At 34.1% G+C, this 13,986-nt stretch overlaps 1 protein-coding gene and 1 pseudogene across 1 annotated transcript in view; one reads left to right on the forward strand and one right to left on the reverse strand.

The window, feature by feature from the left end:
- The window catches only part of USP14 (ubiquitin specific peptidase 14), a 45,990-nt gene that overhangs the window by 4,293 nt on the left and 27,711 nt on the right, over positions 1–13,986 (forward strand). Inside the window, exons 2-5 of the mRNA XM_007191580.2 lie at positions 597–742; positions 2,861–2,893; positions 10,526–10,630; positions 11,363–11,466. Of these exons, the coding sequence (XP_007191642.1) occupies positions 597–742; positions 2,861–2,893; positions 10,526–10,630; positions 11,363–11,466 (388 nt within the window). The remainder of the gene's footprint in view (positions 1–596; positions 743–2,860; positions 2,894–10,525; positions 10,631–11,362; positions 11,467–13,986) is intronic.
- On the reverse strand, positions 12,189–12,585 carry LOC103003449 (prefoldin subunit 4-like; annotated as a pseudogene).

Consider the following 13,986-nt stretch of genomic DNA (forward strand, 5'->3'; position numbering starts at 1 on the left):
TTTTGGATTCTTCTTAATATTTGAGCACCTCTTGCTCAGGAGGCAGACCTTTCAGTTCTTCCACACCTTTCTTCCTATAATCCAGAATCTATATTCCTTAACCTGTTTTCAGTGTGCTTTATTTTCCCAAGAATATTTTTTCTTCTCAAAATATTCTAGCCTTTCAAGTTTCCCCTCTCTATTTCAGCAGTATGTAATATTCAACTGATTTTAATGGTTGTTTAAATAAACACATTCTGAAGTCTGAACTTTATCCTGGGAAGTATTTCAGTGTGGTCATATTTTGCAGATATTATTGGAGTAGGATTCAGAAGCCCTGAATATTTACTGACTGGTTTTGTGACATTAATCAATCAGCTTCTTTTAAGTCTCAGTTTCTTTATTTATCAAATGAGAAGTTGGATTAGATCCAGTTAAATTTTATCCAAGATCTATTGCATTCACTTCACTCCTGATTTGGTAGGCATTAGGTGTGTAAAAAGATTAATGACATAGTTTGGCTTTCAAGAACTAGCCTAATAGTTCCCTAAGGATCTTCTAAATCTTAAGTCTTGTTGTTTTGTAAATTAAAAAAAAAAATTATGGTTTGTTTGCAGTTACTGTGAAATGGGGAAAGGAGAAATTTGAAGGTGTAGAATTGAATACTGATGAACCTCCGATGGTGTTCAAGGCTCAGCTTTTTGCACTGACTGGAGTCCAGCCGGCCAGACAGAAGGTTATGGTGAAAGGAGGAACATTGAAGGTAAAATTTAGTCCAGATTTTCATTATGTACTAGTGAAAATAACTGGCACCAGAAAATGTAGCATTTAAGGTATTTTTTATTTGGTGAGAGTATATAGTCTATGGTATTAAAACTCTTATTCATGTTAGTTTAAGGAAGGAACATTGTAGCCATTTCAAAACACTATATTATAAAGCATCATTAAAATTTTTATTTTAAAATGCATTTTATCAATGATTATCTCTGGGGGTCAGGGGACTGGGGCACTTTCCATTTATCTGTGTTTGCATTTTTTTCTTATGAAGGTGTGTTAAAAGTATTTCATTTTGTATAGACTAAAAAAGTCTATTTGTATTTCCTTAGTAATTTTCAGTTATGGGGTTAGAAATTTTATCTCTGTTAAAAATATGGAACAGTATGGTAAATTTATTTTTTAAAGGCTACTACACAATGTTTTTGTATATACATGCGAATGTACCAAATTTACTAAGGCCCTGGTTCTGGAATACTGGAAAACTTAATTTTTCCTTTGGCCTTTCTTGCATCCTACCATTAAAAAGAGCCCCTTTCTCTTAGAAGTAATCACTGTCTAACACCTGCTGGAGATGGGAGGAAAGAAATTTTTGTTTAAAAAAAGAGGGAATTTAAGTTTTCCTTTAGTTCCCTTGGAATGATCACATTGATTACAGTTAAGAGTCCAAACTTACCAGTATCATTGATGAAGGGCCACAGAAAAGATGTGAAGGTATTTTCTTTATTATTGTTTGTAATACTATATAAGTATAGTTTTTAAAATACACTTTCTTCAAGAGTTAGATGTGAAATGCTAAAGAGCTCTAATTAACTTTAGAGATAAGGATTGGCTACCCCTGTTAGCTGGGCCGTAAAACAGATTTTGGTGAAGAAACATTGTTTCCCCTCAAGTTGCAGTATGAGCTTTTGGTCATTAGTGAACTTGGTAATGTAATTTGTGCTGAGCTGTGTACTGGTGGTATACTGTGGAGAATTACAGAAAAATGTTAATTAAATGAAGCTATGACTAATAGCTACCACTTAACTGAATACTTATTCTGTGCCAGGCTTTTGTTTTCTTTAATTTTCAACTGTATGTATATTAAAAATGAGGAAAGTAAATGTATTTTACATATTTTACTGAGCATCAGAGAGGCTTAAGTAACATATAGTAAGGCACCAAAAGAACATGTGATTTACAAGTCAAGCAGATCTGGGTTCATTTCCCAGCTTTGTGTGACCTTGGATAAGTAGGAGGAGGCATTATTTGAGGAGACATTTATAGTTGTCATTCCTTATGATTAGCAGTAATAGCCCTTAAACTGAGAAGGACATTTAGAAACTTAGTGTTCTACTTTGAAGCAGGATGCCCAAAAAGAAATAGTGGCACCACCAAAGGGAGGTGTATTGAGTGCCTGGTACTTTCGGTAAAAAGGAAGGAGTGATATGGAACTGACTGTCCTCTGAAGGGAAGGGCTTTTAGCTGCCAAAATATCTGTGGACCAATCATGGCATTTCAAAAAAAAACTTGATTTAAATTGAACATACTGAAGTCAAAGTATTTGTTAATTGATTCATAGATGTGAAATGTAGGACTTCAGAAACATTTGTGGATGCAGCAAATACTATTAAGGGTTAGTTTGCCTTGGGTAGTCTTGTTTACTCTCCTGGTATAATTTTTAATAGCACTTTCATTCTCAAGAGTCTCTTGATTTGGGTGATTAATTATATAATCACCCTAATTATGTAGACCTTATTTCATTTCTGAAGTTATTCTTTATTCTTGTCAAACATATGCTAGTTATTAGCTCTGCTGGTTCCAAATATGCAAAAAATTAGCATCTGTCATTTGTCCTCAGTCAAGTGTTTCAGTACTTTTGGTGCTGCCAAGTTTACTGTCTTTTAGATTGTATCTTATGTAGTTTGAACAATTGTTAGACTTACTAGTTTTAGGACTGCATTTGTTTTTTGTTTTTTAAAAAATACTTTTGATTACAGTAATTTTAAGTAAAATCTGCATATAGACAATTTCTATTTTGAAGTAGAAATCTAAAATTAGTTGATTTTTAGATTATGTTTGGATTATATGGGGGTGGTTAAATGTTTATTATTTGTCTTTAAAACAGGATGATGATTGGGGAAACATCAAAATAAAAAATGTAAGTATTATCTTAAGAACACTAGTTATAATGCAGTTCCCTAATTATTATACAAAATGTATTCCAAATGCCTTTTTTTCTGTCTGTATATCCAGTTGTTCCAGCACCATCTGTTGAAAATATTTTCCTTTTCTCATTGATTTATGTCAGAGTCTTTCTTGAAAATCAGTTGTTGGTCTATTTTTGGACTCTTGTTTCATTGACATATTTGATTAACCTTATACTAGTACCACATGGTCTTGATTACTAAAGCTTTATAATAAGTCTTGAAATAAGATAATGTAAGTTCTCCAGCTTCTTCTGTTTCCTCAGGAATATTTTAGCTCCTTTGCATTTCCTTATAATTTTAGAATTAGTCAACTCCTACAAATGGACTCCTGGAATTTTGTTTAGGTTGCATTGAATCTGTAGTTCAGTTTGGAGAGAATGAACATCTTAAAGGTATTGAGTACTGAAATCCTTAAATAAGGTGTACTTCTCCATTTCTCTTCGCTCAGTTTTATAATTTTTCAGTATAGAGAGCTTGCACGGTTTTTGTTAGATTCTGGAACTTAATATTTCTTGGCTATTTAATGATACTTTAAAAAAAAATTTGTTTTCCAGTGTTCATGGCTAGATTATAAAAATACAGTTTATTTTTAACCTGTGACCTTGCCAAATTCACTTTCTAGTTCCAGTAGTTTTTTTGTAGAATCCATTGGGTTTTCTATGTACGTAAGCATGCTCTCTGCAAATAGAGGCAGTTTTACTTTTCCCTTTCCAGTCTTTATGGCTGCTATTTCTTTTTTTGCCTTACTTTACTGGCTAGGACTTCTAATACAGTGTTGAATAGAAAGTGGTGGGAGTGGACATCTTTTGTCATTTCCTAGTTCACTAAGACCTTTTAAGTTATGAATGGCTGTTGAATTTTAAGTGCTTTTCTGCTTCTTATTAAAAGGATCATATGATTTTTCTTTTATTCTGGTAATCTGGCTAGTCTCATTGATTTTTAACTATTAAACCTTGCATTTTTGGCATGTGTAGTTCTCATATTTCTTGGTCTTTGTGACCTCTTTACACTCTCAAAAATTATTTTTAAACCCCAAAGAATTTCATATATATGGGTTACGTCGATATTTATTGTATTAGAAATTAGATGTATTATTCATTTAAAAGTAGCAATAGCAAACCCATTACCTTTTTTTTTGAATTATTTTACTTATTTATTTTTGGCTGCGTTCGGTCTTCGTTGCTGGGCGCAGGCTTTCTCTAGTTGTGGTGAGCGGAGGATACTCTTTGTTGCGGTGCGCGGGCTTCTCATTGTGGTGGCTTCTCTTATTGCGGAACACAGGTTCTAGGTGCACAGGCTTCAGTAGTTGTGGCGTGTGGGCTCAGTAGTTGTGGCGCACAGGCTTAGTTGCTCCACGGCATGTGGAATCTTCCGGGACCAGGGCTCGAACCTGTGTCCCCTGCATTGGCAGGTGGATTCTTAACCACTGCGCCACCAGGGAAGCCCTGTCTGCTTCTTTTATCAAGTGTGTCATAATCTCCAACTATTATTGTGGATTTGATTATATCTCCTTTCAGTTGTATCAGTTTTGTTTTGTGTATTTTGAAGTTCTGTTATTAGGTGCATGCATATATAGGATCGTTAAATCTTGATGAATTGACCTCTCTTCACAATGAACTGTTCCTCTTTATCCCTGGTAATACTCTTTGCTCTCAGTTTTACTTTGATTTTAATAAAGCTACACCGTATTTCTTTTAATTATTGTTTGCATTTCATGTATTTTCCCATCCTTTTGCTTTTAATCCATCTGTATCTTTATGTTTAAAATGGATTTTTTTAGGTTAGCATATACTTGGGTCTTGCTTTTTTTATCCAGTCTTCCAATCTCTACTTTGTAATTGGAACCTTTAGACCACTTATGTTCAATGTTATTATCCACATGTTTGGGTTTAATTTACCATCTTGCTATTTGTTTTCTGTCTCATTTTTTCTTTTGCTGCCTTCTTTTCTATTATTTTTAATTTTGTGTTTATCTCTGCCTTTGCTTTATCTCTGTTTTGTTATTTATGCTTTTATAGTAAGTTTTCTGAGAAAATTCACTGACTATGAAATTCAGCACTTTAAAATGTTCATTTCAGTGTGTTCTGCTATATTCATAGAGTTGTGCAACCATCAACACTGTCTAGTTTTAAAACATATCATTATCCAAAAAGAAACCCTGTGTTCATTAACAGTCATTTTCCATTCTCCCCTCCATGCCCAGAGTTTTAATGATTTCTCTAGGTTAGCAGTTCTCTGAGTGTATCCCGGGAACTCCAGGCAGTACCCAGGACTCTTTCAAGGGATCCTTGAGATCAAAACTGTTTTCATATTTAAAAAATGTATTTTCATGTTGACATTAAGATTTTATTTGCCTTTTCTATTGTTGATTATGTATGTACAGTAATTTTTCAGAGGTTGTGGGACATGTGATACTGCAGCAGATTGAATACAGAAACAAATATGAAAATCCACTGTTTTCTCTTAAGCCAAACATTAGAGACATTTGAAAAAATGTAAAACAATATCAGTTTTCACTAGTTTTGTTTTGAGAATATAATTATCTTTCATAAAAATGTTAATTATCTTAACATTAAGTGGGTTTATTGTTTTTGAATGAATATTATTAAAATTTCTGTTTTAATTTCTAATACAGTAAATATTAATGGCTAAGACCTACATAACAGAAGTTCTCAATTTTTAAGAACGTGAAGCAGGAGTCATCAAACTGTGAACTCTGAGCCAAATCTGGCTTGCAGCCTGTTTTTGTAAGGCCTGCAAGTTAGGAATGATATTTATATTTTTAAAGGAGTGGGGTTGAAAACAATGAAGAATATGCAACAAAGATGGTATGTGGCCCAGAAATTCTAAAATATTTATTATATGGCCTTTAATAGGAAAAGTTTGCCAACTGTTGGTATATATAAAGGGTCCTATGATGATGTTTGATGTTTTTGAACTGCTGCTGTAGGGTTTATATTATGTATCTATAACGAGTGATTTCAGGCATAGTATAAGACTATTACAACAGTGTATTTCCATTTACCTGCTTTGTGCTGTTGTTGTCATACATACATATAGTTTACTTCTACCTGTTAGAAACTCCATACTACATTGCTATTATTATTACTTTCTACATTGCCACTTTTGCTTTAAATAGTCATTTATCCTTTAAAGAGATTAAAAAATGTAGAAAACCCATATTTACCATTTTTGGTGCTCTTCCTTTGGATCCAGATCCAAATTGCCATCTGATATCATTTTCTTCTGCCTGAAGAACTTCCTTTTTATATTTCTTGCAGAGCCTATCTATGTGTTTTCTCTGCTTTTGTTTTTCTGAAACGCTCTTGGTTTCATTTCATTTTTGAAAAACATTTTTGATAGGTATTAAATTCTAGATTAACACTCTTTCAGTACTTGAAAGATGTCTTCTGATTTGTACAGTTGCTGTCATTCTTATCATTGTTCCTCTGCATGTAATGTGTCCTTTTTTCCCTGGGTGCTTTTGAGATTTTTCTCATTATTGGTTTTCAGCAATTTGTTTGTTTGTTTGTTTAATTAATTAATTAATTAATTAATTTATGGCTGTGTCGGGTCTTCGTTTCTGTGCGAGGGCTTTCTCTAGTTGCGGCAAGCGGGGGCCACTCTTCATCGCGGTGCACGGGCCGCTCACTATCGCGGCCTCTCTTGTTGCGGAGCACCGGCTCCATACGCGCAGGCTCAGTAATTGTGGCTCACGGGCTCAGTTGCTCCGCGGCATGTGGGATCTTCCCAGACCAGGGCTCGAACCCGTGTCCCCTGCATTGGCAGGCAGATTCTCAACCACTGCACCACCAGGGAAGCCCAGCAATTTGTTTTGGTCAGGTTTTCTTTATGTTTATTCTGCTTAAACCTCTTGTATCTGTGTGTTTATAGTTTTTATTAAATTTAGAAAATCTTTAGCTATTTCTTTAGATATTTTTTCTGTCTGTCCTTCTCTTTCCTCTTTTTTGAGACTACAGTTACACCATATATAGGGTAGTTTTGCCCATTGTAGAATTTTGGTCCCTTTTGTACAGATGTTTTACAGGTTTTTTACAGATGTTCATCAGGTGGAGGAAAGTTCTCTTCTATTTCTAGTTTGCTGAGAGTTATCATGAATGGGAGTTGAGTTTTGGCAAATACTTTTTCTATATATATTGAAATGATTTTTCTTTTTAAATCCTTTAATCTCAATGTGGTGAACTACACTGCGTTTTTCGAAATAGTAAAACACTTGGTCACTATATATTTTCCTTTTTATATAATGTGGATTCTATTGGTAGTATTTTGTTAAGTATTTTTGTGTCTCTTTTTGTGAGAGATATGGTTTGTAGTTTTCTTGAACTGTCTTTGTTTGATTTTTGCTATCAGTATAATGCTGACCGTATAAAATGAGTTATGAAGCATTCATACCTCTCCTCTTTTATGAAAGAGTGTGTGTGTATATATATATACACACACACACACACACACACATTAGTGTCTCATAGAATTATCTAGTGAAGTTCTCTGGGCTTGAAACTTTCTTGGTGGGAAGACTTTTAATTCAGAATTTAGAGTCTTTTTTTTTTTAAATGTATGTATTTATTTATTTATGGCTATGTTGGGTCTTCGTTTCTGTGTGACGGCTTTCTCTAGTTGCGGCAAGCAGGGGCCCCTCTTCATCACGGTGTGAGGGCCTCTCACTATCGCGACCTCTCTTGTTGTGGAGCACAGGCTCCAGACGCGCAGGCTCAGTAGTCGTGGCACACGGGCTTAGTTGCTCCGCGGCATGTGGGATCTTCCCAGACCAGGGCTTGAACCCATGTCCCCTGCATTGGCAGGCAGATTCTCAACCACTGTGCCACCAGGGAAGCCCCTAGAGTCTTTAATAAATGTAGGATTATTCAGATGTTATATTTTCTTTTACACCGGTTTTGGTAGTGTCTTTTAAGGAATTGATCTGTTTAGTTTAAATTGTTGTATTGATTGTCATACTACACTCTTACAGGATATCCTTTAATTCTAGAATCTGTAGTTCTGTCGTTCCACCCCTCCCCCAGCCCCCCTATTGGCAAATTGTGATTTCTTGCTTATTGTCTTTATCATCTAGGCAGAGGTTGTAAAGTTTCATTGATTTTTTTTCTCCCCAGTCATCCAAAGAGTTAACTTTTGCTTGTTCATTTATTATTTTATTGATTTCCCCTCTTTGCTTCATTTCCTCCTTTTACTTTGATTTTAATATATACTTCTGCTAGCTTCTTAAGGTGGAAGCATATTTAATTTAATTTTAAGCCTTTTTTGTTGGCTTTCTACTTATCTCTATTGCCTGTTTTTCTATTGTGCCTATATATAGTGATTTTTTTTAAGTTTGTCCTTTAAAATTTTGATTGTGCTAATGGGCAAGTTTTAAAGATTTATGTAGTTAGAGACTAGAGACATGAGTCTTTCATCTTTTATGTCAATTTTAGAAAATCTTCCAAAAACAGTAAGATTTTTTAGAAAATTAACTTGAATGTTTTGTAATTATTTGTTTCATTTTATTTACGTTTAAATCTTCAATTTGTAGTTCATTTTGGGTGTGGCATGTCATGAGGTGGAGAACTCAAAGTATTTTTTTTCTAAGTTATTGTCCTCAACATTCTTCATTTTGTAATTTATTTTCTTAATAATTTTAAAGGTATTGTTGTTTTTAGTCTTTCTTCTTTTTCAGAAATTTCTTAGCTGTTGTCATGGGTATGAATTTGCTGCATGAATGATACATTTTGTAAAGTTTCAGAAAGGAATTTTGTTAAATTTATATGGTAATTTGGAATCACATCTTTACAGTAATTTTTCTAGTCCAGAAATCTTTCGTGTCCTTCAGTTTCTTTAGGTGTTTTGTAATATCCTAAGTAAAGTTTTATAGTTTTCTTATTAAAGTATTACATATTTCTTGTTATGTTTACTCTTAGATATTTGTTGGTATTCTTTCTTTTCTATTGTATTTTCTAACTGGCTATTGCTAGTATATTCCTCAGATATTCGGTTTTCCTGAGACAGTTGTCTTTTCCTTTTTTAATAAATTTATTTATTTTATTTATTTTATTTTTGGCTGTGTTGGGTCTTTGTTGCTGCATGCGGGCTTTTCTCTAGTTGTGGCAAGCGGGGGCTACTCTTTGTTGCAGTGCGCGGGCTTCTCACTGCAGTGGCTTCTCTTGTTGCGGAGCACAGGCTCTAGGCGCACGGGCTTCAGTAGTTGTGACACACGGGCTCAGTAGTTGTGGCTTACAGGCTCAAGAGCGCAGGCTCAGTAGTTGTGGCGCACAGTGTTGGTTGCTCCGGGGCATGTGGGATCTTCCCAGACCAGGGCTCGAATCCTTGTCCCCTGCATTGGCAGGTGGATTCTTAACCACTGCGCCACCAGGGAAGCCCGACAGTTGTCTTTTAAAAAAGATTCTTTAGTGATGGCTTAGTACTGCTTTGCTATTATCTTATAGAAAGTTTAAGTAAAAATAATAGGTGATAGAATGAAGATTGTTGGATTTCAGCATAGGTACTCATAAGACTATGAGTTTGGTGACCTTATTAATTTACTAATTTTAATCTTCGTCTAGATATTTTTATTTTATTGTCCTTTTAAAAAAAAAATCTCTCCTTCTGGCCTTTTTTTTTCTTTTAAACCTCTTTACCCTCTGTCTTTGTCTCAGATGTTTGTGTCTTCCAGAAAGATATTGAATAAGATGTTCACATTTCAGGATTATGAGATTTAGGGTGACAGTGTCTCCATTGTTCTTCTGTTGTATGGAATGGTGTATCTGTACTGAATATAAGTATTCCCTTAAGTTAATAATGTGTAGAATTATAAAATTAGATATTTTGAACTAATTTATATGTTTGGTTTGATGTTTTCTAATAATGGAGATTTCAATGCTTTCAAAATATTTCTATTCAAATGTAAATAATGGTTACATTTACACAATAGACTTTCATAGAAAGAATCTTATCAGTGCTTAGTGTGTTATGGGGAGAAATGATGCCACTAAATATTAATGATGATTTGAAGAATTCTCTCCTTTCCAGTATTGAAAACATTCTCAGCTTTCTTTGTGACCGTGTTTTTTCTGTTAGCTTTATTGACGTATAGTATATAGAGAGTAAGATTCACCTACTTTAGTTTAAGAGTTTGATGAATTTGGTTAACTTTATACAGTCATGAAACCACTACCACAGTCAAGATAAAGAAGTTCCACCATTCTAAGAAGTTTCCTTTTCAGATAAGCAGGTGACCTGTGGCCTGAGGCAACCACGCTAGTACTTTTTTTTTTTTTTTTTTTAACAGTTCAGTGATCTTTAATGTATTTACAGAGTTGTGTAACCTTCACCACAGTCTCATTTTGGAATATTTTCATCACCCCAGAAAGAAATGAGTTCCCATTTAAAGACACTCCCTATTCCCACCTTCAGCTCTAGCAACCACTAATCTACTTTGTGTCTCTCTAGATTTACCTTTTCTAGCAAATAGAAGCATGCAACATGTGTTTTTCTGTGTCTGGCTTCTTTCATTGGACATAAACGTGATCAACTTTTCAGCATTTTCATGAAATTAATTTTTTTTTAAACAGGGAATGACTTTACTAATGATGGGGTCAGCAGATGCTCTTCCTGAGGAACCCTCAGCTAAAACTGTCTTTGTAGAAGACATGACAGAAGAACAGTTAGCATCTGCTGTAAGACATACCACATTTTATATATTTGATCACTACTTTTAAGAAGTACAGTTAGTAAGATGCCTTTCAGAAAGCATCTACATGTTTTGAAGATTTAATCAATATTAAGATGTATGTTATTAGCAGTAAATAAAAGTTTTATCTTTGAAATTGGCTCAACAAATCCTTTTTTAATTGAATAATTCATTATAAAGTCAGTGAATATCTGTAATAAATATGTGTCTGGCAGATAGTGCTATTTAAATGTTTACTATTATTTTATGGGAAAACAGGCTCAAAGAAGTTAAATAGTTTAAATGCTGGGATATTTAAATTCTTAAAACCTTCCATATTGAAAATATACAGTTTATCCTTAATTTAAATGCAGTGTTGGTTTAGAAACTGGCCAACACACACTTGTCAAATATTATTATTATTTTTACTACCCAGCATTTATATAGTACCATTCATTTTTTTGAAGTGTTTCTGTATATATTTTGTTACCCTCTTCCAGTGATAAACTTGCAGAGGAGGCAGAACTGATACGATTGTTTTCTTATTATTTTTAAGAAGGGAATTAAAACAGGATGATTGTCCGCATGATGCAAGTAAAATATTTTGTTAGGGAAATAAAACATTGTTAAGGTGGAATAAATTGGTATGAGTTGGTAAATTGTATTTGCTTCAGTGTGTTTAGTGATTTATATATGCTGTGTCATCTTATAAAAATGATTTAATCCTTTTCCTTATCAGATGGAATTACCATGTGGATTGACAAACCTTGGTAACACTTGTTACATGAATGCTACAGTTCAGTGTATTCGTTCTGTACCTGAACTCAAAGATGCCCTTAAAAGGTAAGACAGAAGAGAGATTGTTTTATGTCCTTTTTGGGTAAAGGAGGTTTGGATGAATAGTGTTGTTTTGCGCGTGTGTGTGTGTGTGTGTGTGTGTGTGTGTACACATATATATATATATTTTTAGCAGCTTTATCGTGATATAATCCATTTATCGTACAATTCAGCCTTTTAACGTGTTCAGTTAGATGGTCTTTATTATATTCACAAGGTTGTGCAACCATCACCATGATCTAATTTCAGAATATTCCCCTGCCCCCCCAGAAGAAACCTCATACTCATTAGCAGTCACTCCTTATACCTTTCCCACCTCCAGCCCTAGGCAACCATTAATCTACTTTTTGTCTTACAGATTTGCCTATTCTGGACATTTCATATTAATGGGATCATACAGTACGTGGTCTTTTTGTTGACTGGCTTCTTCTACTTAGCATAATGTTTTCTAGGTTCATCCATGTTGTAGCATGATTCAATACTTCATTCCTTTTTATGGATGAATAATATTCCATTGTATGGATATACTATGTTTAGTTTATCCATTCATCAGTTGATGGACATTTGGATTGTTTCCACATTTTAGCTATTATGAATAATGCTGCTATGAACACTCAAGCACAAGTTTTTGTGCAGATGAGTTGTTTTCATTTCTCTTGATTATGAGTGGATTGCTCGGTCACATGGTAACCTGTGTTGAGCAACATTTTAAAAGTATTGTAAAATGTTTAGCTTTCTCGTGCTTCAAGGTTTATGTTGTTCTCCAATTTTGCATATAACTGAACTTTCAAATCTGCTAACACCTGCTGAATTGATTCCACTCTGGATTGTAAGGTATCAATTTCTTTTTGGAAATTTTTCTTTGCTTCTTCTAACATTTCTTGTGTTTCTTCTTGAGAATGGCTAATGAAAACATCACTAATCTGATGCGATATCATTAAGCAGTTGTCATCTGCAAGTGTAGTAGCCTCACAAGCATCTCCTAAATTTTGGAGCTGTTTCTTTTTTAATTCTGTTTCTTCCTTTAACTGTGTGATTCTACTTGTATTCTGTGAAAATTTATCTTTTGTTGATCTTCAAATGTAACGTTGACATCTATGCAGTCATCTTCATGGTGGCTGCCATCTTGGGACTCTGTCTTTGATTATAGCCATCCTAAGGGTGAAATGGTATCTCATTGTGGCTCTCATTTGTATTTACCTAGTGACTAATGATGTTGAGCATCTTTTCATGTGCTTATTGGCCATTTGTATATCTTTGTAGAAATGTCTGATCAGCACATCCTTTGCCTATGCTTTAAATGGTTTGTCTTTTTATTACTCAGTTGTAAGTGTTCTTCATATATTCTGGGTACAAGTCCTTTTTCACATAATTTGCGAATATTTTCTTCCATTTTGTGAGTTGTCTTTTCGCTTTCTTGACCGCATTCTTGTAGCACAGAAATTTTAAATTTTGATGTAGTTGTTTTTTTTTTTTTTTGGTGTCATATATAAGAAACCATTGCCTAATTTCTAGGTTATAAAATTTTTTTTAAGAGCTGTATAGTTTTAGCTTTTACATTTAGGTCTATGATCCATTTTTAGGTAATTTTTTTGTATGGTAGGAGATAGTTTTCCCCATTCTTTTGCATGCGGATGTCTAGTTCTTCCAGTACCATTTGTTGAGAAGACTGGTCTTTCCTGTTGGATTGTCTTAGCACCTTTTTTGAAAATTAATTGACCATAATGTATGTAATAATAAGATTGGATTCTCAATTCTAGTCTAGAAACACATATGTTGTATGTTTATCCTTATACCAGTTGAGTAATGGTTTTTAAAAGAAATAGAACTTTGTTTTTATACTATTGTATTTACAAAAGTAAACAGAGTAAACAGTTATCCATGTTTTGAGAACATATCAAATAGTCTGTAAAATGAGGGTCCCTTCTCTTCAGTGAGTATAAATGTGTAACTTTAAAAAATATGTAATTTAATTCTGACTAAATTTATTACATCTATTTTGATTCATACATTGCCAGTTATTAATATGTGGTGGAATTCTGAACTGCAGTTTGGATTCTTAGACAGCTTAATGAATGCTGTGTGTTTTTTTCTCCCCTTACTGGCTTATGAAATGCTTTGATAAAATTGAGCAGTAGAGAGGAGAGAGAGGAGACATGCAGAAACCTGAGAGTAACTGAAGGTTTTCTGAATTTCTCTGAAGTGAACACTTGTCAGGTATTTACATGAAGTTGCCTAGGTTGCCACCAATATACTGCCAGTGCACAAGACAGAGCACCTGTCTTCAAGGTACCGACAGTCTAATGGAGGAAGACTGCCAAGTAAACGGGTACTGTTTCAGAACAGCTTTGCTGGGAAATGTTAAAGTCAGTTATTTTTCCTCAGAGATTCATAGTTATTTCCCCACTGTTTTAGTGTGCGCATGGTTACTGATGAGAGGTCTAATATCAATCTCTGTTCTTAATCTTTTCTGTCAGTAACTTTTAGGATTTTCTCTTTATTTTTGTTTTCAGCGTTTTCCAACAG

Source organism: Balaenoptera acutorostrata, chromosome 13 (assembly GCF_949987535.1).
Source record: "Balaenoptera acutorostrata chromosome 13, mBalAcu1.1, whole genome shotgun sequence".
In the NCBI taxonomy this organism is placed as follows: Eukaryota; Metazoa; Chordata; class Mammalia; order Artiodactyla; family Balaenopteridae; genus Balaenoptera; species Balaenoptera acutorostrata.